The sequence below is a fragment of the Chrysemys picta genome, chromosome 12 (genome assembly GCF_011386835.1).
Source record: "Chrysemys picta bellii isolate R12L10 chromosome 12, ASM1138683v2, whole genome shotgun sequence".
In the NCBI taxonomy this organism is placed as follows: Eukaryota; Metazoa; Chordata; order Testudines; family Emydidae; genus Chrysemys; species Chrysemys picta.
Genome location: NC_088802.1, coordinates 28143441 through 28164824, shown reverse-complemented (window position 1 = coordinate 28164824; position 21384 = coordinate 28143441). Strand labels below are relative to the sequence as shown.

Below are 21384 nucleotides of genomic sequence, written 5' to 3'. Positions count from 1 at the left end.
TTTAAAAAGCACTATTTCTACAGAATAGCCTTTGTTTAAAAAAAATATTACTGAGGTATAAAGTTTAATTTCCAATACACGGGGCATGCAGGAGGCTGCTCTTTGAAAACTGGTGAGGTAGAATAATCAAGGGTTCTAAAAATACATTCCTTTAAGCAAATGGAATAAGGGAAATTGATATAAAGGTTAAACATAATGAGGTTTCATGAGAGTCTTTCTACCATTTTTAAAGACCCAAGCTAAAGGCTTTATGTAAAAAGACGTAATTTAATTTCTGCTCAAAACTAAAAACAAATAAGGATATCTGCTAAATTTACATACATTTTGTAATTAAAGAAACCTGTACACATGCTCTTTTGCTTGATCTTTTATAAGTTTGTAAAAACTTTACTTGGTTTAACAGCATTTAGATTTTAAAAACATATGGGGGAAAATACCCTTCTTATCTATGGTAAAAAGTGTTAACTGTTTTACATGTTAGTTTTTCTTTTATGTTAGCTTGCATGTGTTTTGTATAAAATGTGTAAACCTGAAACTTTCTTTACAGATTGCAGGTTTTTAGAACAGTTTTCCTTTAGCCAAAACTTTAAAGGCTGGTGTGTATTTGTTAAAACTTTACTTGGTTTAACAGCATTTAGATTTTTTTAAAAGTTAGGAAAGAAAAACGGTGTCGGAAGAAATAGCCTTCTTATTGTTGCTAAAAAGTGTTAACTCTTTTACATATGCTGCTATTCCTTTTACATTAGCCTGTGTGATTTGTATAAAGTGTGTAAACATAAAGCTTTCTTTGCCATTTTTAGGGCAGCAGCTGTCCTTTAGGCAAAACTAGCAAGCTAGCACTGTTTTTTAAAGGCTGGTGTATTTCTACAAAAACTTGTGCTATGCTATGCACAGTGTTTGTCCATTCATTCCTTTGTTGTTTAAAGAGCTGTGTTTTTTAAACAGACCAGTGGTCAATAGCCACACCTCAGTGGTTATGTGGGACATTCTGATTGGTTCAGGAAAATGAATTCTATGACATAGCTATAGAACAGTTTCTGATTGGCCCAGCCAAGAGGCTGGTTTGCCAGAGACTTGTCGGCATTTGCCTAGAGGTAGCGCTGGGATAGCGTCCATATATTCTTCTCTCTGCCATGTGGTCAGTGACATGGGCTTTGTTGCTCCATTTGTTTTTTCTCTTTCTGTTATAGAACTGGCTTTTCTACAAGCCTCTCACTTTGTGTCATTTGTTTTTTAAAAAAAGACATGTTCTATTCTTTATTTAAAAAACATTTTTTAGACTTTCTAAATAACCTAAATGCATAACCCTTATTTTTTTCAAAAAAACAACTAATATTTAATGCCTTTATTCCAAAAAATGCATAGCTTTTTTTCTAAGAAAACCTAACATTTGTGACTTAACACTTTAGTCTTTTTTTTTTGTGATAATCAGCTTTATTTTGCAAATGATTTAAAAATGCCTATAAAATTATTTTGCTTTACAAATGTTTAAAAATCTGTTTTCTTCTAAACTTAATGTGTATAACAAGACACACACAAACTGCCCTAAGGTTCCCCATAGAAAAATATTTTCTTTTTCAAAATTGCTGACTATGCCAAATGCGTATATGTCTAAGTATGAGACTGGGGATGGGACATAAACTAAAAAAGGAGGGTTGGAAACTTGTCAAAATGATATGGTGATGAATACTGCAGAGTTCTTAACTCCATGGGTAGGTAAGAAGAGGGTTAGTTCTCAGCCTGGGAGGAGAGAGATATGTACAGTGGGAGTGGTTTCTGAGCTAGGAGGGATTGAGCTGGCTAAATGCTGAATGAGTGGGGTGGAGGAGGCGAGGCTGGGTCTAGGGGAGAACAGTAACTGAGAGGGAAATACTGTTCCCTCTCTTCTTGCCACTTTTCAACCCCCAGAGCTGAAAGCACTTTACACAGGAGGGCGGTATCATTATCCCAATTGTACAGATGGGGAAACTGAGCCATGGAGTGCAGATGTGACTTGCCCAAGGTCACCCAGCAGGCCAGATGGCAATAGAATCCAAGTTTCCTGAGTTGCAGTCCAGTGCTCTAGCCACTAGGCCACACTCCGTTTTTCATTCCCGCTTCCCTCCCTAGCTCCACAGCCAGACCTGTCCCTGTGACACACACACTGACCTCAGTCCCTCGGCCATCCCTGTGGAGCCTACAAGACCTGGGCAGGATCCCCAGTTCCTTCCTATCACTGTTGTGCAAAGAGGAACAGAGACAACAGACACACAAAATATGAGAATGTGTCTCACCCTCCCCCGTTATTTGAGGCACCAGCCAGGGAGAGAACTCTGCCCCGGCACTCCCCACTCTCCTCTGGGAGGCATTAATGTGTTGCAGCACTGAACAAGGGTGCTGCCCCTCCCTTGCCCCCAGCCAGGCAGCCGGGGGAGGGTCTGGCACTGTCTGGGCTGGAACAAGCTTAGCAGGAGAGGGGCAGGTTCCACCCATTCCCCCCTTACAGCGTCTCCATTTTATCCCCCTCCACAGCCCTCCCCAAAGCCTCAGCAGGTATCCCTGCAGCCCCTGCTGCTGCAGCCCCAGGTTCACCCCCAACCCTGTAGAGGGGTCTCCATTGCTGTCTGCTGCAACTGCACAGAGACCCCAGGTGGCTGCCTCACTGCAGGGCTGATTGTGGCCCCTGGTCGGCACTTTGTAACTAGAGCGTGAAATCACAAGTGGGAAGGGCCCTCTACAGGGTCTAGAAGGGGGGAATCCCCAGGTAGCCCCTTCCTGGAGCACCACCCCCCGAGTGGTGCCCCCCTTACCTCTCCCTCCTCAGTGTCCCACTGAGGGACCAAAGGGCCCTGGGTTAATTCTGCTCCTTTCCACCTTCCCTCCCTGCACAGCTTACAGCTGTCTCCTGTCAGTGGAGGCTGGTGATCTCGGCAGCAGCCACCTCCCTGCACCTGGGTTCAGTGCACTGGGAAGTCCCACCCAGGTGCAGGCTCATCTTGGGATGCTGTTGGTTGCCTGCCATGTCACTCAGGCTCCTGGCCTGGTGTGACGGAGATACCCAAAGCTCAGAGGCACCTCCCTAGTTCCTACCCTGTGCATGAGGGAGCCTGGCCTGGGCCTGCCAGGATCAGCTCTCCAATCCCACTGTCCATGGACAACACAATCTGTGGTTATGGGTGAGTGATAAGAGCATAGGTGCTGACTCCATAGGTGCTCCAGCCCTGGAGCACCTGGGAAAAAAATAGTGGGTGCTGAGTACCTACAGGCAGCCCTCCTGATCAACACCTCCCGCCCACCGGTGATCCCACTGATCAGCTCCTCCCCCTCCCTCCCAGCACCTCCACCCACCATGGATCAGTTATTTAGCAGCATCCAGGAGGCACTGGGGGAGGAGCGAGTGCAGGGCATGCTTGGGGGAGGGGGCGGAACAGGGTGGGAAGAGGCAGGGGGGTGAAGCGTGGGCAGGAAGAGATGGGTGGGGATTTGGGGGAAGGGATGGAGTGGAGTTGGGGTCTGGGGCAGAGCAGGGGTTGAGCACCCCCTGGCACACTAGAAAGTCAGTGCCTCTAGATAGGAGCACGCTACCCTCCATCCCTACGAGCTGCTCCCTGCAGGGCCCAGCCACACTCACAATACTCATAAAGTCTCTGCTTCCAGAGGAGCAGTGAACCCCAGCTGACCGGTTCCAACTCAGATCACCGCCCACACAGCTCCCTGCACTCACACTTGATTTCACTCTTCACAGAGCTAAGGGTAGGTAACAAGACACAGAGATTCCAGGAGTAGCAAGTTGAAATACTGGAAACAAATGGTTCTGTATCAAATGGAACCACAAGGGGATTCTAGAGCCCAGACTGGCTAACAAACAACTCCCCTGTCATATAGACTATGGGTCACCCACAGTCATTTTACAGCTAAGCTGGCTGTGAGCTACCGTTCATATGACAAATGTGGTGAAGGATTCAGGGTGTTTCTTGCCCCCCAGTCCCATCATTTGGCTTCAGTCATGAACAGGGCACCCCCTGCTGTTTGTCTCAGCTTGTAGATTCCCCTCTTGTAGCCTTCGTAGTCTGTCTTTCCACACCCAGTTCAGTGTGCAAACAGGCCTACAGTGTGAGGCACACAGCACACAACCCCCCCAATGGCCAGACAGGGAGACAGGTGTGTGTTACCTCCTGCCTCGGAACATGCCCGAGGTCTGTCACCTCCTGGTGACCTGTCTTAACACCAAGACCTCAAAAGTATAATTGTCAGTCTAGAGCTGTACATACAGCTCACAGTGATTATGTCGACTAGTGGGTATGGCTTTCGGTGAACTATGTATATGTAACCCTTCTGCCCATCTAAGTTGGCAGCAACAAGGGCCGGGTTCTGTATCTAGGGGTTCCGTTTCAATAACGCAATGCAAAACCAGCTCGAGCCCCCACCCAGTGACCTGGGACAATTACATACCACCCCCTGGGTGCCTCTAAGAGGCAATACTTCCCCTCTCGCAAGCACGGAGTCTGCGTGTAACAGAAAATGTTTAATAACATGAGGTAAACGACATCAGCATTAAATTGGAAAAACACCACAAACAGGATTCATAACACAAACCATGAGCAAAAAAAAACCCACCCCAGCAAATTGGGCTGTGTCCTTTCCCTTTGGTTCTTGAATCCAGCAACCCAAAAACCACCCAAAGTCCCAAAAGTCCAACAGACCCCAAAGTCTCTTGGGTCCAGCAACCACCCAAAGTCCCAAAAGTTCCACAGACCCCAAAGTCTCTGTCCTTGGTCAGTGCAGCCCCAGAGTAAAAGGGGGGGGCACGCAGGGTGTTAAGGGGCACCTTACGTGATCCGAGGCCGGCGGCCGTCTCTCCGTGGGGTTCCACCACAGCCTTCACCACGAGCCAGTCCACTTCCTGCCGTCCCACAAACTGCTCCACTCTACAAGCTGTGAGCCGCTCCAGCCGTCCCCGCAAACAGCTCCACTCACCGTTCCTTGGGCCACTCCAACCGGCCTCGCAAGGCTCCACACCACTCCTCCAGTCATCCCCACAAATTGCTCCACCAGCTGCTTAGCAATATAGCTTCAGGCTCCCCCACTAGTTAACACAGCACTCAGTGATCCCAGCTCTTAATAACTTCAGCTCTTTTGTGATTTCAGCTCATAGTAGGGGAGCCCCAGTACTAGTGCACCATTGGCCCAAAGTGAATTCAGCTCAGCAGCCTATAACTAGACTCCTAATGGAATCAAAGTTAGCTCTGACATTCAACAGTGGAGAGAGAAGGGTTGGTGTTTCAAACCCTCAGCTTGGGCCCATACCATCAGATACAAATACCTATCCCCCCCATCCCCCCCCCCTTTCTCAATTCACTGGATTTTGTAACCCATGCACCTTGTCAAGCAAGTGCTACTTAGGTAATGGTGAAGGACTCACTCAGTCCTTCTGTCATACAACAGTTCCACTGGCCTTGATTCACAGAATCAGGGTAACAAAACTTTATTCTTCCTGCCCCAATAACAGAGAAAACTGGGGATCCCACACCAGCCAAAGTAACCACTTTGAGTTGCTGTTGTTTCATGCCAGGCGAGTGGGTGTGCCTATGCAAACAAGATCAGCCCCTGGAGTTCTTTTCCACACTCGCCATAATTCACCACCAGATGTCAGGGTAGAACTCATCCTGACTCTGCTTACATATATGTATATCCAAACCAGGGCTCCCTGTAATCCCTGTGCACCCCCAGTGCTCTCTGTCAGTTGTCACCAAGGGGTCCCTGGGTCACACATGGTGACTTCTCTCTGCCCCAGCCCAGGCTGTCCAGGTCCCAGGCACCCAGGCTAGCTAGCTGCTTTTTGGGGTTCCCAGTGGGCAGTGAGCTCTGCAGCCATTCACCTCAATGGGGCGTGAACACCACACCTGCCTGAGTCAGCAATGTCAGCAGAGTCAGGGAGCTGAGCCTGCCTGGTTTGTTAACCTCATGGAGATGGGGCTGGTGGGTCTCAGGAGGTTTAAGCCTCTCAAACACAATGTCTACACATGCACTGTGCAACTTCAGCAGGTCGACTATGAGTTGATGCCATTTGGCATGGGGGGGGGCGGGTTTGACTGTGTTGCTATAATGGGGCACTTATGTCAGATGGAGACAAATTTGAGTGTAGACACATGTACACAGAGGCCAATGCAGTGCAACTTATGGTGACTTAACTTTGTCATGTAGATGAGGCCTCAGAATATGGAACCAAATTTAGCCCAATGCCTCTTAGGGCAGTGCCCTGGTGGGAGGGGGAATCTCCTGGAGTTCCCACAGTGCTGTGCAGGGTTGTGTGTACAGGGGGAGCCAGCGCAGTGACAATGAAGGTGGTGGAGAAGGGTAAAATCGCAGATTCCCCACCCCAGGGGTTAGGAGAGAGCCCCTCTGAGCAGCCAGCATGTGCATTGCAGGTTGAACTCTGACACTGAGACGCTCACACACACTTGGAGGTATGTGGCTTCCCCATAAAGACTCAAAAGCCAAATAACTAACCCTCCCTCCCCCGGATTCACAGTTAGGGGAAGCAATGCCTGAAATGGCACCCTCCCGGGCTTGGCCTGAATCTCCATGACCCAGACCAGCTCCCCATCGTGGCCATCCATCCTCTGGGACCAGACCAACTACCTTCCGGGGGCCATGCAATCTGATGCTGCGCTAGGACTCTGCAACAAGCCCTTCAGCTTGCTGTGAACCAGGCTGCTGGCGCTGGATGTGAGCAGGGCCGGCTTTAGGCCAATTCAGCTGATTTGGCTGAATTGGGCCCCGCGCTAAGAGGGCCCCGCGCCGCAGCTCTCCACCCTGCCCCCAGCTCACTTCCCCCTCTTCCCCTCCCCTGAATGCTTCGCCCCCTACTCCTCCCCCTCCCCTGCTTCCCACGAATCAGAGGTTCGCGGGAAGTCTGAAAAGAAGCAGGGGCGGGCAGACAGCACCAGATAACCCGGGGTGGTGGGGAGCGCGAGAAGGGCTCCGGGGAGGCACGGCCTAGTCCGGCCCCGGTTCCGGCTGAATGCGCCAGCCCGCAGCACGGCTCTGGCCCAACCCGCGGCGTGGCTTTGGCTCCGGCCCCCGTGGCGCGGCTTCAGCTCCGGCCCCCGTGGCGCGGCTTCGGCTCTGGCCCTCCGGCCCCCGCGGTGCAGCTTCAGCTCTGGCCCCCCGCCCTGGCCCGGCCCCCGGGGAGCCGAAGCCGCGCTGGAGACGGGCTGGCTGTGGGCAGTGCAGGGGGTGCGGGGCTGGCTGGAGACGGGCTGGCTGCGGGCAGGGCAGGGGGTGCGGGGTTGTTGCGGGCAGGGGGTGCAGCAGGGGCTGGCTGCCGCTGCGGGCAGGGCAGGAGGTGCGGGATGCGGGGCTGCCTGTGGGCAGGGCAGGAGCTCCCCTGCTTCTACTGCCCCGGCCCTTTAAATAGCTGCCGGAGCCTTGGGGAAGCAGCGGGGCTCCCGCGGTTATTTAAATGACCGGGGTGTCAGAGGCAGGTGGAGCCCTGGCTCTTTAAATAGAGCCCTCCGCTACCCCAGGGCTCTGGGGGCTATTTAAAGGGCCCGGGGCTCCCCTGCTTCTACCGCCCCAGCCCTTTAAATAGCCGAGGGAGCCCTGGGGAAGTGGCGGGGCTCCGGCGGCTATTTAAAGGGCGGGGGTGGTAGAAGCAAGGGGAGTCCCGGACTTTTTAAATAGCCCCCAGAGCCACTCAGCCCTACCCCAGGGCTCCAGAAATGGGGCTCAACTCTGGTGGCAATTTAAAGGGCCTGGGGCTCCAGCTGCTGCTGGGAGCCCCAGGCCCTTTAAATTGCCCCCTGGGGAAGCCCGGACGGCTACCCGCCCTGGTACTGCGTATAGGCGGCGGCAAGGGTGCGGGACCCTCTTAGGCGCAGGGCCCGATTCAGGGGAATCGCCGGAATCGGCCTAAAGCCGGCCCTGACTACACGGAGATCTGGCAGGTTCCTGGAGCTCCCTGCATCCCTGACACACACCCGGCTTTGCAGGGGAGCCCAATCGGAGAGCCGACGTGTGTTGCCCAAGGCACCAGGCCATGCTGGCAGTGGGGCGGCAACCCTCGGCCAGGAACAGGAGAGTTCATTCATTGTTCAAAACCAAAAGGCTAATTTCGCTATCGAAAACTGCCATAGAAAAACTTTTTAAAACTGCTGGAAACACCTAACTGGGGATTTTTAAAAAGCCCTTGATGGACTAAGTGTTTTTGTTTTAAAAAATTCTACCAGCTCCAAGCATCAGCCATGTTATATTCCTGCTGTCACCATTCGAGAGAATGTCTGTCCTGGCTGTAGAGAGACACCGGGGGGGGGGGGAGAGAGAATATCTGTTATTAGCCCAACTTCTGTTGGGGAGAGAGAAGCTTTCGAGCGTACACAGAGCTTTTCATCAGGACCAGGCTTGTCTCTCGCACCAACAGAAGTTGGGCCAATAACAGATATTACCTCACCCTCTTTGCCTCTAATATCCTGGGTCCCACATGGCTACAACTACACTGCATACGTCTCCTGGCAACTACACTGCATATGTCTCACACAGACAGAAGATGGTCACATAAACACCACCCTATACTGGAAACCCACTGATCGCTATACTTACTATACTTACCTACATGCCTTCAGCTTCCATCCAGGACACACCACAGGATCCATTGTCTACAGCCAAGCTCTAAGATAGAGATAAACACCTACAAGATCTCTATCAAGCATTCTTAAAGCTACAATACCCACCTGCTGAAGTGAAAAAACAGATTGACAGAGCCAGAAGAGTACCCAGAAGCCACCTACTACAGGACAGGCCTAACAAAGAAAATAACAGAACGCCTCTAGCCGCCACCTTCAGCCCCCAACTGAAACCTCTCCTGAAAGATGATCCCTCACTCTCACAGATCTTGGGGGGGGCAGAGGGCTCTATGCGTTGCCCTTGCCTCCAGGCACCGCCCCCCGCAGCTCCCATGGGCCGGGAATGGGGAACCGCGGCCAATGGGAGCTTCGGGGGAGGTACCTGGAGGTGTGGCAAGGGCAGCGCATGCAGAGCCCTCCACCCCACCCCCCCAGGGCTGCAGCGTTTCTGGAGTGGCGCGGGGCCGGGAACAGGGCAGGCAGGGAGCCTGCCCTGGCCCCGGTGCGTGCCGCTGCCACCCCGGAGCCGCTTTAGGTAAGCAGTGCCGGGCTGGAGCTCAAACCCCTCCTGCACCCTGCCCTAAGCCCCCTTCCTGCACCTGGTACCTCTCCTGCACCCCAACCCCCTGCCCTGAGTCCCCTCATACACCCTGAACCCCAACCTCTTGCACTGAGCTTCCTGCTGCACCCTGCACCCCTGTGCACCCCAACCCCCTTCCCTGAGCCCCCGCTGCACCCTGCACCCCAACCCCTGCCCCGTGCCTCCTCCTGCAGTCTGCACCCCTGCCCTGAGCCCCCTCATACACTCTGCACCCCTCCTCTGCCCCAATCCCTTGCCCTGAGCCCCTTCCTGCACACCGCATCCTCCTCCCACACCCCTCACTCCCTCCCACACCCCAACCCCCTGCCCTGGCCCTGCATACAATTTCTCCACCCAGATATGGCCCTTGGCCCAAAAAGTTTGCCCACTCCTGCCCTAAAGGCTCAGAAAGCAGAAGGCAAATAAAAAGAACCCCAAAGCTGTTATTGTTACCGAATCTCATGGTTTTTGGTGAGCCCAACTCATGATTTTTGAACATCTGCAGCTGGCAATACGGTGAATAGCTCCAGGACTGATGGGCACAGGGCACCTGGCCAAGTGGCTGCCCAGAGCCCTGGCTGGCAGCAGGGACAGGTTTCTCTGGAGGTTTCTCTCCGCTCAGAAAGGAGGGAAGGATCCTGGCCGATACCCCAGCCCCCTTTCTGTCCCAGGGGGAGCACAGGCCGGGGGTTGGGGATGGGAGTCCATCAGCTGTGGCCACCAGAGGGCCATGGCCACGGCCACGGGAGGGCGGCCACTCTCTCCATGACCAGATAATCTGCCTCTTTTTTTCCGGATATTGGGGGCTGAGCTTCCTGGGTCAGAGACGCTGCCGAATCTGTAACAAACAGCTGCTGCTCCCCAGCGGGGAGAGTCCTTTCTTAGCGCCCCTCTGTGTCCAGCTGGGGGGACTTTCTCCGGGGGCTGGAACCAGCCCCTGGGGCAGCCCCGGGCTCTGCCGACACCAGCCCCTGAGCCGGAGCCTGCAGGTGAGGGGAGAGACCCGGGGGAAAGGGCTGGGGCCGGGCAGAAAAGTGACTCTGCAACAACGGCCCCTCCTCGTCTGAGCTCCGCTCCCGGGCGGGGTCTGCGAGTCCCAGAGCTGCTGCCCCCCCTGACTCCCCAAGGCTCTGCCCTCCTGAGCTCCTGCAGGAGCCGAGCCAGCTCCGGGAGAGCGAACGCCCCGGGCCAAGCCAGGGACCTCTCCCGGGCAGAGTTTTCAGAACTCGGCGCGTTGGGTTCACGGTGGGAGCTGAGCGGTTTGGCGAATCCGGCTCCAATTCTGGGTGCTCAGCTCTTGGAAATATGCCCCCTGTCTCCTTGCCGGAGGGATTGGGGAGTCAGAAACTAAAGCTGGGGATAGGAGTCGGGTTTGCCAAATGTCCAGACAACTTGGGAGCACAAGTGCCAAGGGAATGATACAGACAGTTTCTTTCTCACTCTCACACTGTTTTTTTCTGGAAGCTGTTTACATAGACAAAGCTCCAGAAACTCTGACCATTAGTTAACCCCGGTGTAACGGGGGTGGACTGGAGAAGAAAGTTGTAACTTCGTAATCAGCTGTAACTTCAAAGAGGGGAGATCCGCTAGGCCATGACCGATCACCCCTAAGTTGTTGGCTTCTTTGACCTTAGATTGGCACTATTTTGTTTTCCAGTTTTCAGGTATTATAGAAAATCTCTTTATAGTCCTGTCCCCAGTTACCTATGTCAGTGTATAAAAGCAATCCCAGGGAGCAGGGCTTTGGAGCTGTGCTCCAGCTCCGCTCCAGCTCCAGGCAAAAACCTGCTGCTCCGCGCTCCAGCTCCGGGCTCCGCTCCAAAGCCCTGCCAGGGAGAACACGTGTCATTTATTTTGTATTGGGGTAGCACCTAGGCCAGGGACCAACTGTTTTGAGCAAACTTGCAGTAAATGACAGACCCTGTCCCTGCTACATTCAGACCCCTTCATTCCATGCAGGTACAGTACTTTGTGGGTTTTTTGATTTAACTGATACGGGTATAACAAGAGCCAGTGCCTGGAATTTGAACCTGAAATGGGGTGCAGATATTTAATACTGAGGGAAATTAACCCTTGAAACTAGGGATGTGGTGGCTTCTCCATCACATGGTGTCTTTCCATCAGGACTGGGGGTCTATCAAAAAACTAGAGCACAGCCAGAAGATACCAGCCTGATGCAGGAATCAGTGGATAGTATTCTCGTTGTGCAGGGCACACCAGATGGCTATAATGTTTCCTTCTGGCCTTAAAATCTATGAATTTATTAATCTAATTTGATGATTCAAATGCATTTCTGTGCAGGTGACATCTTTCCAGTTAGATCTTTTTACAGTGTATTTAGCAGGTACTTATGCCTTGTGGCATCTTAGAGACTAATACATTTATTTGGGCATAAGCTTTCATGGGCTAAAACCCACTTCATCAGATGCATGGAGTGGAAAATACAGAGGCAGGTATAAATACACAGCACATGAAAAGATGGGAGTTGCCTTACCAAGTGGGGGATCAGTGCTAACGAGCCAATTCAATTAAGGTGGAAGTGGGCTAGTCTCAACAGTTGACAAGAAGGGGTGAATACCAAGGGAGGAAAAATCACTTTTGTAGTGCTAATGAGGCTAATGTAATCAAGGTGGCCAGGTTTCCAAGGGTGATTATTTTCAACAAAACTTAAGTTGTCAGAGAGTTCATTATAAAGTTGATGAATACTTCAAGTCACTCTTAGCACTTAGTGCTGGGCCTAAATCACTGATGCTCAGTGCTCTTTGGGGCATGGCTAATTATTTCAAAGACATACTGGCTCATCATCCAGATCTGAGCACATGAGAGGAGACAAAAATAGCCTGTGGAGTGGGTCTCAGGAGATCTGGATTCTCTCCTGGCCAAGCATGTCCATGGGCAAGCTGCAGTATTTTCAGTTCCCATTTAGTCACATATATGAAGTGACCAGTTTATTAAAACTGCTCCTCTCCAGTTCACAGCCCCATAGTCCAAACTGCAGGGCCAGAAGACCTAGCCAGAGTATGAGGCACTCAGATGCTACAGTGATGGGACCACATCAGCACCAAGCTGGATAGCTTTGTCCAGAGCGTGACTCAGGTTATGATGCTAACTTATTAGGTTGCTATTTCTTCTTTGTCTTTGCACTTTTGTTCTCTACTGGAATTGTGTCTGATAGCACAAACACCCCAGGTGTGACTCTTGCTATGGTCTTGGTAAACATTTGTCCATGTTTCAGGATGAAACATTCCTGCATCAGCACAGTGATGAGAGAGGAATGGGTTACATTTCAAGGAACTTTTTTGGAGTGAATCCTCAGAAATATGTAATGAACCTTCACCCATTGTCCTTCCCATGAACAGGGTTTCAGTTTCCTAAACTTCAGAGGATCCCTTGGATGGAGCAAGAGGAAAAGCCATGTGTCCTGGATCTCCAGGTCTCCTCGGAAGAGGAGATCCCAAGTGATGCTAGCACAGGTGAGTGATTTCCACAACAGTCCCGTGAGCTCCCCAGATTCTATCTCATCTCATTCAGGACAAACAGCACGGGTTGGATCCTCATGGCAGACATCGCTCCTCTTAGCTACATAGATTCCAAGGCGAGAAGGGACCACTGTGATCATCTAGTCTGACCTCTTGCATAACACAGGCTAGACAGTTCCTAGAGCAGATCTGTTAGAAAAATATCCAATCCTGATGTAAACATTGTCAGTGATAGAGAATCCACCACAGCCCTTGGTAGGTTGTTCCAATGGTTAATTACTGTCATCAGTAAAAATGTGTGCCTTATTTCCTGTCTGAATTTGTCTAGCTTCAACTTCCAGCCATTGGATCGTGTTAGACCTTTCTCTAATAATGAGCTCTAGCAAACATTTGTTCCCCATGTAGGTAATTATAGACTGTGATCAAGTCACCCCTTCACCTTCCCTTTGTTAAGCTAAATAGACTGAACTCTTTGAGTCTGTCATTATAAGGCAAGTTTTCTAATTCTTTATCCCTCATTTTTGTGACTGTTCTCTTACCCCTCTCCTATTTATCTACATCCTTCTTGAATTGAGGGCACCAGAACTGGACACAAGATTCCAGCAGTGGTGGCACCAGTACCAAATACAGAGGTAAAATAACCTCTCTGTTCCTGCTTGAGATATCCTTGTTTATGCACCCCTTTTGGCCACAGCGTCACACTGAGAGCTCACATTCACCTCCACCCCTTTTTAGACTTTTTTAGAGTCACTGCTCCCAGAATAGAGCCCCCATCCCATAAGTATGGCCTGCATTCTTTGATTCTGGATGGATATAGTTACATTTAGCCACATTAAAATGTATATTGTCTGCTTGCACCCAGTTTATGAACCTGTTCAGATCTCTCTATATCAGTGACCTGTTCTCTTCTTTATTTCCACTCCCCCAGTTTTTGTGTGATCTACAAACAACATCAGTGATTTCTTTATGGTTTCCTCCAGGTCATTGATAAAAATGTTAAATAGTGCAGGCCCAAGAACCAATCCCTGCGGGACCTCACTGGAAACACAGCTGCTTGATGAGGATTCCCTGTTTACAATTACATTTTAAGACCTATCAGTTAGCTAGATTTTAATTCATTTAATGTGCCATGTTAATTTTATACCGTTCTAGTTTTTTAATCAAAATGTTGAGTGGTATCAAGTCAAACACTTTACAGAAGTCTAAATATATTACATCAACACTACCACCATTATCTTTCTTCCTATCTTCTGGAACTTCCCTAGTGCTCCAAGGCTTATTGAAAATCAACATTCCCACCCATCCAGTTCCTTCCCCTCTGAGTGTTCGGGTGGGATGTGGAAGCCAATTGACTCCCTCTTCTCTTGCCTTGAGGGAAGGGTGGGGGTGGTTTTTCAGTCTCCCCATCAGTTATTTTGTTGTTTTCCCTTCTCTCCTGTTCCTCTTTCTGAGGTTCCTTCCCCACAGCACAGGGACTGACTCCTGTCTGGATTCTCTCTCTGTCCCAGCAGGTGACGGGATGGTGAGCGAGAACGAGGAGGAGAACCTTCAGCAGAAAAGTCCCGAGCCAGTGGAACTGCACAGGTCGGTAGCAGGAGAATGTGAAGGGAACGTTTCCCAAAGCCCTGACGAGGGAGAGGCCTGTGAGAGTGAGGACAGGTCAGAAGAGCAGCAGGTGGAGAAACTAGCTGTGCCCAGTCCCTGGGAGGGCAGCTACCAAGAGCTTGGAGATGCCCAGCAGGCCCTGCAGGTGGGTGGGAAGCAGAACATCTGTGCCGAATGCGGGAAGCACTTCTCCCGGCGCTCGCACCTCATCATCCACCAGCGCATCCACACAGGTGAGAAGCCCTACCAGTGCTCCGAGTGCGGGCGCCGCTTCAGCCAGAGCTCCACGTTGATCAGCCACCAGCGCACCCACACAGGCGAGAAGCCCTACACCTGCCCCGACTGCGGGAGGAGCTTCAGCCAGAGCTCCACGCTGCTGACCCACCACCGGCTGCACACCGGGGAGACGCCCTACAAGTGCCTGGACTGCGGGAGGAGCTTCAGCCAGAACTCCACCTTCATCATCCACCAGCGCACCCACACTGGCGAGAAGCCCTACACCTGCCCCGACTGTGGCAAGAGCTTCAGCGTCAGCTCCTACCTCATCACACACAACCGTATCCACCGCGGTGAACGCCCCTACAAGTGCCCTGCCTGTGGGAAGGGCTTCATCGACAGCTCCACCTTCGTGCGGCACCAGCGCACCCACACAGCAGAGAAGCCCTACCGCTGTGCCGACTGTGGCAAGAGCTTCAGCCTCAGCTCCTACCTTGTGAAGCACCGCACCCTGCACACGGGTGAGCGGCCCTACAAGTGCACCGAGTGCGGCAAGCGCTTCGGCGAGAGCTCGGACCTGTTGCGGCACCACCGCACCCACACTGGCGACAGGCCCTTCCAGTGTGCCCAGTGTGGGAAGAGCTTCGGGGAGAGCTCCACGCTCACCCGTCACCAGAGGACCCACCTGGGCAAGGATGCACCTATCTAATAGCCACAATGCTCGGCACAGCCCCAGGGCCACGGGGCAACAGCTGCCCCCCTCAGCTGACTGACTGCAGGGAGGCAGAAAAGAAACCCCCATGAGATCTCATTGCCCGGAGTCACCAGCTCTATTGATATTTGGTGTTTCTCTTATAAAGCCCCAGCTCACAGAGTCCTGTGTTCATTGCACAAGAATCTCTACTTAAAGAGTACTTAAAGAGGGGGAAAAAGAAAGAAAGAAAAAGTGAGTTTCTAACCCTTATGGTTGTGGAGAAAACCCAGAAAATATGACTCTTGAGGGCTCACGAACCAGAAGTCAAAGGAAAAAAAAGAACCACAAATGTATTGTTGTTTCAAATCTCCTGAGTTTTTGAGGGGGCAAGGGGCCTGACTCGTAATTTTTGAACGTTTTGGGTTGATGATGCTGCATTGCAGGGCCAGAGCTGTTTTCTATGCCTCACCTAACTTTCTTGATTAGAACAAACAAGTTCTGACCATTATGTTTTCAATTAGTGGACCGTATTCACAAGAGTAACTACTGTAACAAAGTTTTAAATGGGAATTTCTTGGTTTTTTTATTACTATTTTAAGAAAAATAGTATGTAAAAACATACTTCCTCAAGTTACTTGAATCCTACAGGTTCAACTAGAAGAGTTTACAAACCCCACAGACTGTGCTTGTAACTCTAAAGATCCTGCATCGCTAGGAGTGGGTTTTGTGTGGTATTGGCATTGGCTTGAAGGGGTTAATAGAACCCTGGTATTACTGTTACAGCATTAAATGGTTAATTGTGGTTTGCTTAAAGTCACGACTGGAGACACCCATTGTAACGACCATCATGAAATGCATTTCATCCTTTTATTAAAGCACACACAAACTATTAGCCATTGGAAGAACAATGTAACGAGGCATGTAGTTGATTCTCCATCAGCTGGAGTCTTTATATCAAGATCAGGTGTCTCTTTCTAAAAGATTTCTGGCTCAATCAGAAGGTATAGGTTGGATGCAGGAATTGTCGGGTTAGACTCTGCAGTCTGTGTTATGCCAGAAATCAGACTTGATGATCAGAATGGCCCCTTCTGGCCTTAAGCTCTATGAATTGTAAAAAAGGAAGTGCCGGATGGGAGTTTCAAAGCCGCACAGAGTATGTGGATCCCCCAGTCCCATTTAATTTAATAGGAGTTGGGCCTCCAGAACCTTTAGGCAGTTTTGAAAATCTTGACCTTAAAGCATTTGATATGTAAAAGGTGAAGTAAAACCTTATATGGGCAGTTTCCCTCATTCCCAATCCCCTAGACTGAGTAGACCCTTCTATAGAACAAACTTTTAGTTCTAGTATTATGGTCCAAAGTCAGTTGTAGCCTCTGACTGGCTGTTGCCACCAATTGATACGGTTTCTTCTTATGACAAAACAAATGCACACACTGTTGGGAGAGATAAAAATAGCAGATGATAGCACAATGCAGCTTCTTTCTCTCTGCTTGTGATTGAATGGTTGTAGAATCGCGGGTACAGCTGCGCAGCACACAACTTAGCGGAAAGCTGACTGTATTTTCAAAATAAAAAAGCCTGGAGACTGGTGGCAACATGTTTGAGGCTTGTAAAATAATCGTTCAAAAGTGCACTATTTTTTCCCCTCAAGTGGCACTGGTGTTGCAACTGCTGCCTTCTGACTGAACAGAGGAATTTTTCAGCATCTGGGTGAGTTTAACATGAAGCCCTGAACTAGCATCATGAACATTTGCGCTGAACAGAAGAGCAGCTTTGATAGCATTGGCTTATTAGCTTTTCTCTTCATTTAAACACTGTACATCACCTGGAGCATTTGCTCCACTGGCTGTTTGCCTCGGTAAACACAGAGGGACCTCTGCTTCATGCAGTGATACAGCTTCAACACACGTGAAAAACTGGAACTGCCCCAATACATCCAGCATACTCCCCCATTAGCCGCTGAGACCTGGCAGACTTCCTGTAATTGGGTAAAGCATCATGTCTGTTTCTTCCCTCACTCCCTGGTCTGGCTCCACTGACTCCTGCTGGGTTATTCCCAATTTACACTGACTGACAGGGGAACCAGCCCTGGTGACTCCAGTGGGATTACACCTGATTTACACCAGGGTGAGCTAGAGGGAAATTGCCCCAGTGACTCCCAGTGGGGTTGCACCTGATATACACCAGGGTGAGTGGGAGGGGAGTTGGCCCCATTGTGTACAGCTTGCCGCCTTGGTCTGGCAATGCTGGGAGGGTGGAGTTATCCTGGCTAGGTTAGTTGGACTCTCATTAGGCAGACGGTTGGAGGAGGAAGTTAGGGAAGAGGCAGGAAATCACAGGGAGGAAACTGGCACAGTAAGGAGGCAGTGACAGAGAGCGGGAACCTTTGGCTGCAGGATGCTTGGGAGTTAGCTGAAGCCAGCAGAAGTGGGGACGTTGTCTGGTTCCCACTCCAGGATGGGAACAGTAGGACAATGTAACAGAGGCCTCGGGAACTCGTGAAAGCCCTTTATTGCAGGTTTTCAAAGGAGGCTGGGTAGCCACCTGCTCTGCATGGTTAAGGCTTGGTTTACAGAGTTAGGTCAACCTAATTATGACTGTCTCCACTAGAATGCGGATTCTGCCGAAGTCAGTGGCCTGCTCCACCAACATGACAACTCCATCTCCATGAGAGGCGTAGCGCTTATGTCGGTGTACTTAGGGTGATGCAGTGTCCGTGTAACACTGCGTTACTTACGTTGGCTGTGGGCTGTCATTCTGTCGGCTCACAGCTGGAGCCCCACCCCCCACACCAATTTTAACTAGTTACAATATATTTTCCTGTTTCAATGAAAACATGGAGCACTGTAGGGCCTTCTTACAGTATTAAACAGTAAATCACCATATTCAACAATCCTTAATGTTACTGTACCCACTCCGGAATGGGGGATCTTGCAGATATCAATGAATGTTAGGGGTTGGGTGATGGGTTCAGTCACAAAGACCCCCTTGGGGCTGTCACTTGATGTGCTGAGACTACCTCTGAGCCCGTTTTCCCTGCCAGCTTGGGACTTCAGAACCCTGTCTTGTTGAGCCAGATACACTAATCTGCTGCAACATAGACCCAGGGGCTGAACCACGTGCTCCAAACCTGCAGATTTAACTGAAAACAGCTTAAGAAGTGCTCCTGGCTCTAGCTCCCAGTGGGATCCAAACCCCAAATGAATCTGTTTTACTCTGTATAAAGCTTATATAGGGTAAACTCATAAATTGTCCACCCTCTATAACACTGATAGAGAGATATGCACAGCTGTTTGCTCCTCCCGGTATTAATTACTTACTCTGGGTTAATTAATAAGCAAAAAGTGATTTTATTAAATATAACAAGTATTATTTAAGTGATTCCAAGTAATAACAGATGGAACAAAGCAAGTTACCAAGCAAAATAAAACAAAAACATGCAAGTCTAAGCCTAATACATTAAGAAACTATTTACAGATGAAATCTCACTCCCAGAGATGTTCCAGTAAGCTTCTTTCACAGACTGGACTCCTTCCTAGTCTGAGTCAAGCAATCACTCACACCCCCATAGTTACTGTCCTTTGTTTCAGTTTCTTTCAGGCATTTCTTTGGGGTGGGGAGGCCATCTCTTAAGTCAGCTGAAGACAAAATGGAGCGGCTTCCAGGGCCTTTTATATTCTCTCTTGTGGGCGGAAACCCCTTTGTTCTGTGCAAAGTCACAGCAACAAGATGAAGTTTGTAGCCACCTGGGCAAGTCACATATCTATAAATGATTCAGCTTTTTGCAGGCTGATGCCATTGTTTACATGTTAGTTTGAACATTCCCAGGAAAACTCACATGTGGATTGGCGTCTCCCAAAGTCCATTGTCAGTTAAGTGTTTCTTGATTGGGCACTTACTGAGAATAGGCCTTTCTCAAGAAGCTGACCAAATGCTTCACTGAGGCTACTTAGAATCAAAGACATCGAGAGCCAATATTTATAACTTCAAATACAAAAATGATACACACATACAGCCAGCATAATCATAGCCAGTAAACTACAACCTTTCCATAGACACTGCACTTGACCTCTTCTGTACATGGTTGCAACCATGATCTATATGGTCACAGTTCATGTCAATAACATCACAGATTGTTTTTTTAAATTTTATTTTAAACATGTTTTTTTCACGCTTAAAGTTGTTGGTTTGTTTTGAAATAACCATAGTAAACACCCTACAAATATTCAGAGCTTTTAAATTTTTGATTGTTCTTACAGCAAATGCTTGTTTTATAAAAGTATGGTGGAGGTTTGTGAACCTTTGAAACATTTCAGTTTTGGGTTAGACCAGGGGTAGGCAACCTATGGCACGTGTGCCAAACATGGCACGCGAGCTGATTTTCAGTGGCACTCACACTGCCCGGGTCCTGGCCACCACTCCAGGGGGCTCTGCATTTTAATTTAATTTTAAAAGAAGCTTCTTAAACATTTTAAAAACCTTATTTACTTTACATATAACAATAGTTTAGTTATATATTATAGACTTATAGAAAGAGAACTTCTAAAAACATTAAACTGTATTACTGGCACGTGAAACCTTAAATCAGAGTGAGTAAATGAAAACTCGGCACACCACTTCTGAAAGGTTGCTGACCCCTGGGTTAGACCCTTGTTTATTTTGGTAAATGTATTATTTTAAACTTGTAATGACTTTAAGTTGCTAGAAAGACTGACCCATAGCATTCAACCAACTCCTGGGGTTTTATTTAAACTGTCCAATAGCATTCTACGAAATCCTGAGGTTTTATTTCATTTGATATTAATCAGAGCTCACCATCCTCACCCACCCGCCTCCCTTATTGTGTGTGTACACCCATCAAACGTCATTACTGATCATTAATATCTATAACTCTGATGGAAACAAGGGTGGATAATTACATCTAGACCTAGATCTACAGACTCGTTGAAGGCAACAGAGTCACCCCTGCTATTTCAGTGGGAATGTGGTTAAACCATCAGCTCAACAGGGTAAGGCAGCTCTATTGTACTCAAACACATCTCAAACACCCTTGTTTTATATAGAATATAGGAGCTTTTATTTATTTATTTATTCCTTTATTTTAAACACATTTTTGTTGTTTTTGTGTCCTTCCTCCCCCTCCTCCCCCCCCCCCCCCCCCGGAATCTACTACACACATTTCAACTTTTTGCTGTAAATAGGTCTCTTTACACAAAGACATAATAGCTGGGTTCTCACAAACTATTTTGGTTTAAAAGACATACAGACCCTTGAAAACAAACCAAGATGCTCCATCAAAACTTATCTTATTTAAGGGCCACACAGACCTTCTAACAGAAACACAGATAGTCACAAAGTTCTTTTCAATAGATACTTTTATTTACAGCTACCAAGATTTATATCGCATGTTTGTCCCTTCACCATTCTCTAACTTAATCCTTTTAGATTTCTTACAAATAGTTTTTTTTCCTAATCGTTCATTTAACTGCACAATGTCGTCTCTGTTCACCTTGTACATCGACGACTCCCATGAGTTGTGGACTCCTTCCTCCATGGGGCAAATGACGAGAGGCCGTCACGCTCGTCAGTCTTCCTCACAAGTGCTCGGGTTTCAGGCTCAGGTTCTGGTGTATCCATCAATGGCTGGGCCAAAGGGCTCCCCTCAGCCTCTCCCTCCTCCTTGGAACTGTCGCAGATGTAGTACTTTCTCTGCAGGTGGTTGAAGGCCCTCAAGCTAAAACAAAATCCAAAGTTCTCATGGGGGTGGTGAAGGAATCCATGTTTCCTCTCAGCGTTTCCATGATTTCTGAAACACACGTTCTTGAAATCAGATGGCCTTTTCTTTGTGGATCAGTATTGTTCCTGTGACTTTCCAGGCACCAGGACATTGAGTGGTTCAATACCCAAGTCCCTTTGTGGAGCTCATAGGCGGTGAGTTATATGGGCTCATGGTGCCCAGGAGCCCAGCTCCACCAATGTTTGGGGCCGGGTCTCTCCCCCGGCCCTGCCTGCCACCCCCCACATGCCTCCCCCGAGTGTCTCCCGGCCTCACTTGCTGCTCCCGCTCGCCTTCCCAGGTCCCTGGAGCAGAGTGCGCTTGTCTCTCCCCTGCAGCTCCATGCTGCCTCCCTGCATCAACTGCCGCTGCAGGGTCCCCCCCCCATCCACTACTGCCAGGGCAGGTTGACCCTGAGCCTGCCCTTCCCT

The 21384-nt window shown here is 49.5% G+C and overlaps 1 protein-coding gene across 13 annotated transcripts in view; it reads left to right on the top strand.

Moving 5' to 3' along the window:
* The window catches only part of LOC103306986 (zinc finger protein 239-like), a 37383-nt gene extending 20611 nt beyond the window's left edge, over window positions 1-16772 (top strand). For 2 of the 13 annotated variants that reach the window (XM_065562549.1, XM_065562548.1), the window contains 3 exons: window positions 12543-12656; window positions 13246-13294; window positions 14171-16772. In XM_065562549.1, the coding sequence (XP_065418621.1) occupies window positions 12645-12656; window positions 13246-13294; window positions 14171-15192 (1083 nt within the window). In that variant the 5' untranslated portion in view covers window positions 12543-12644 and the 3' untranslated portion in view covers window positions 15193-16772. Of the gene's footprint in view, window positions 1-9739; window positions 11143-12542; window positions 12657-13245; window positions 13295-14170 lie in introns of those variants that run through there. The other 11 variants (XM_065562537.1, XM_065562546.1, XM_065562536.1 and 8 more) reach the window with 9 other exon arrangements.
* Window positions 16773-21384: the final 4612 nt, after the last annotated feature.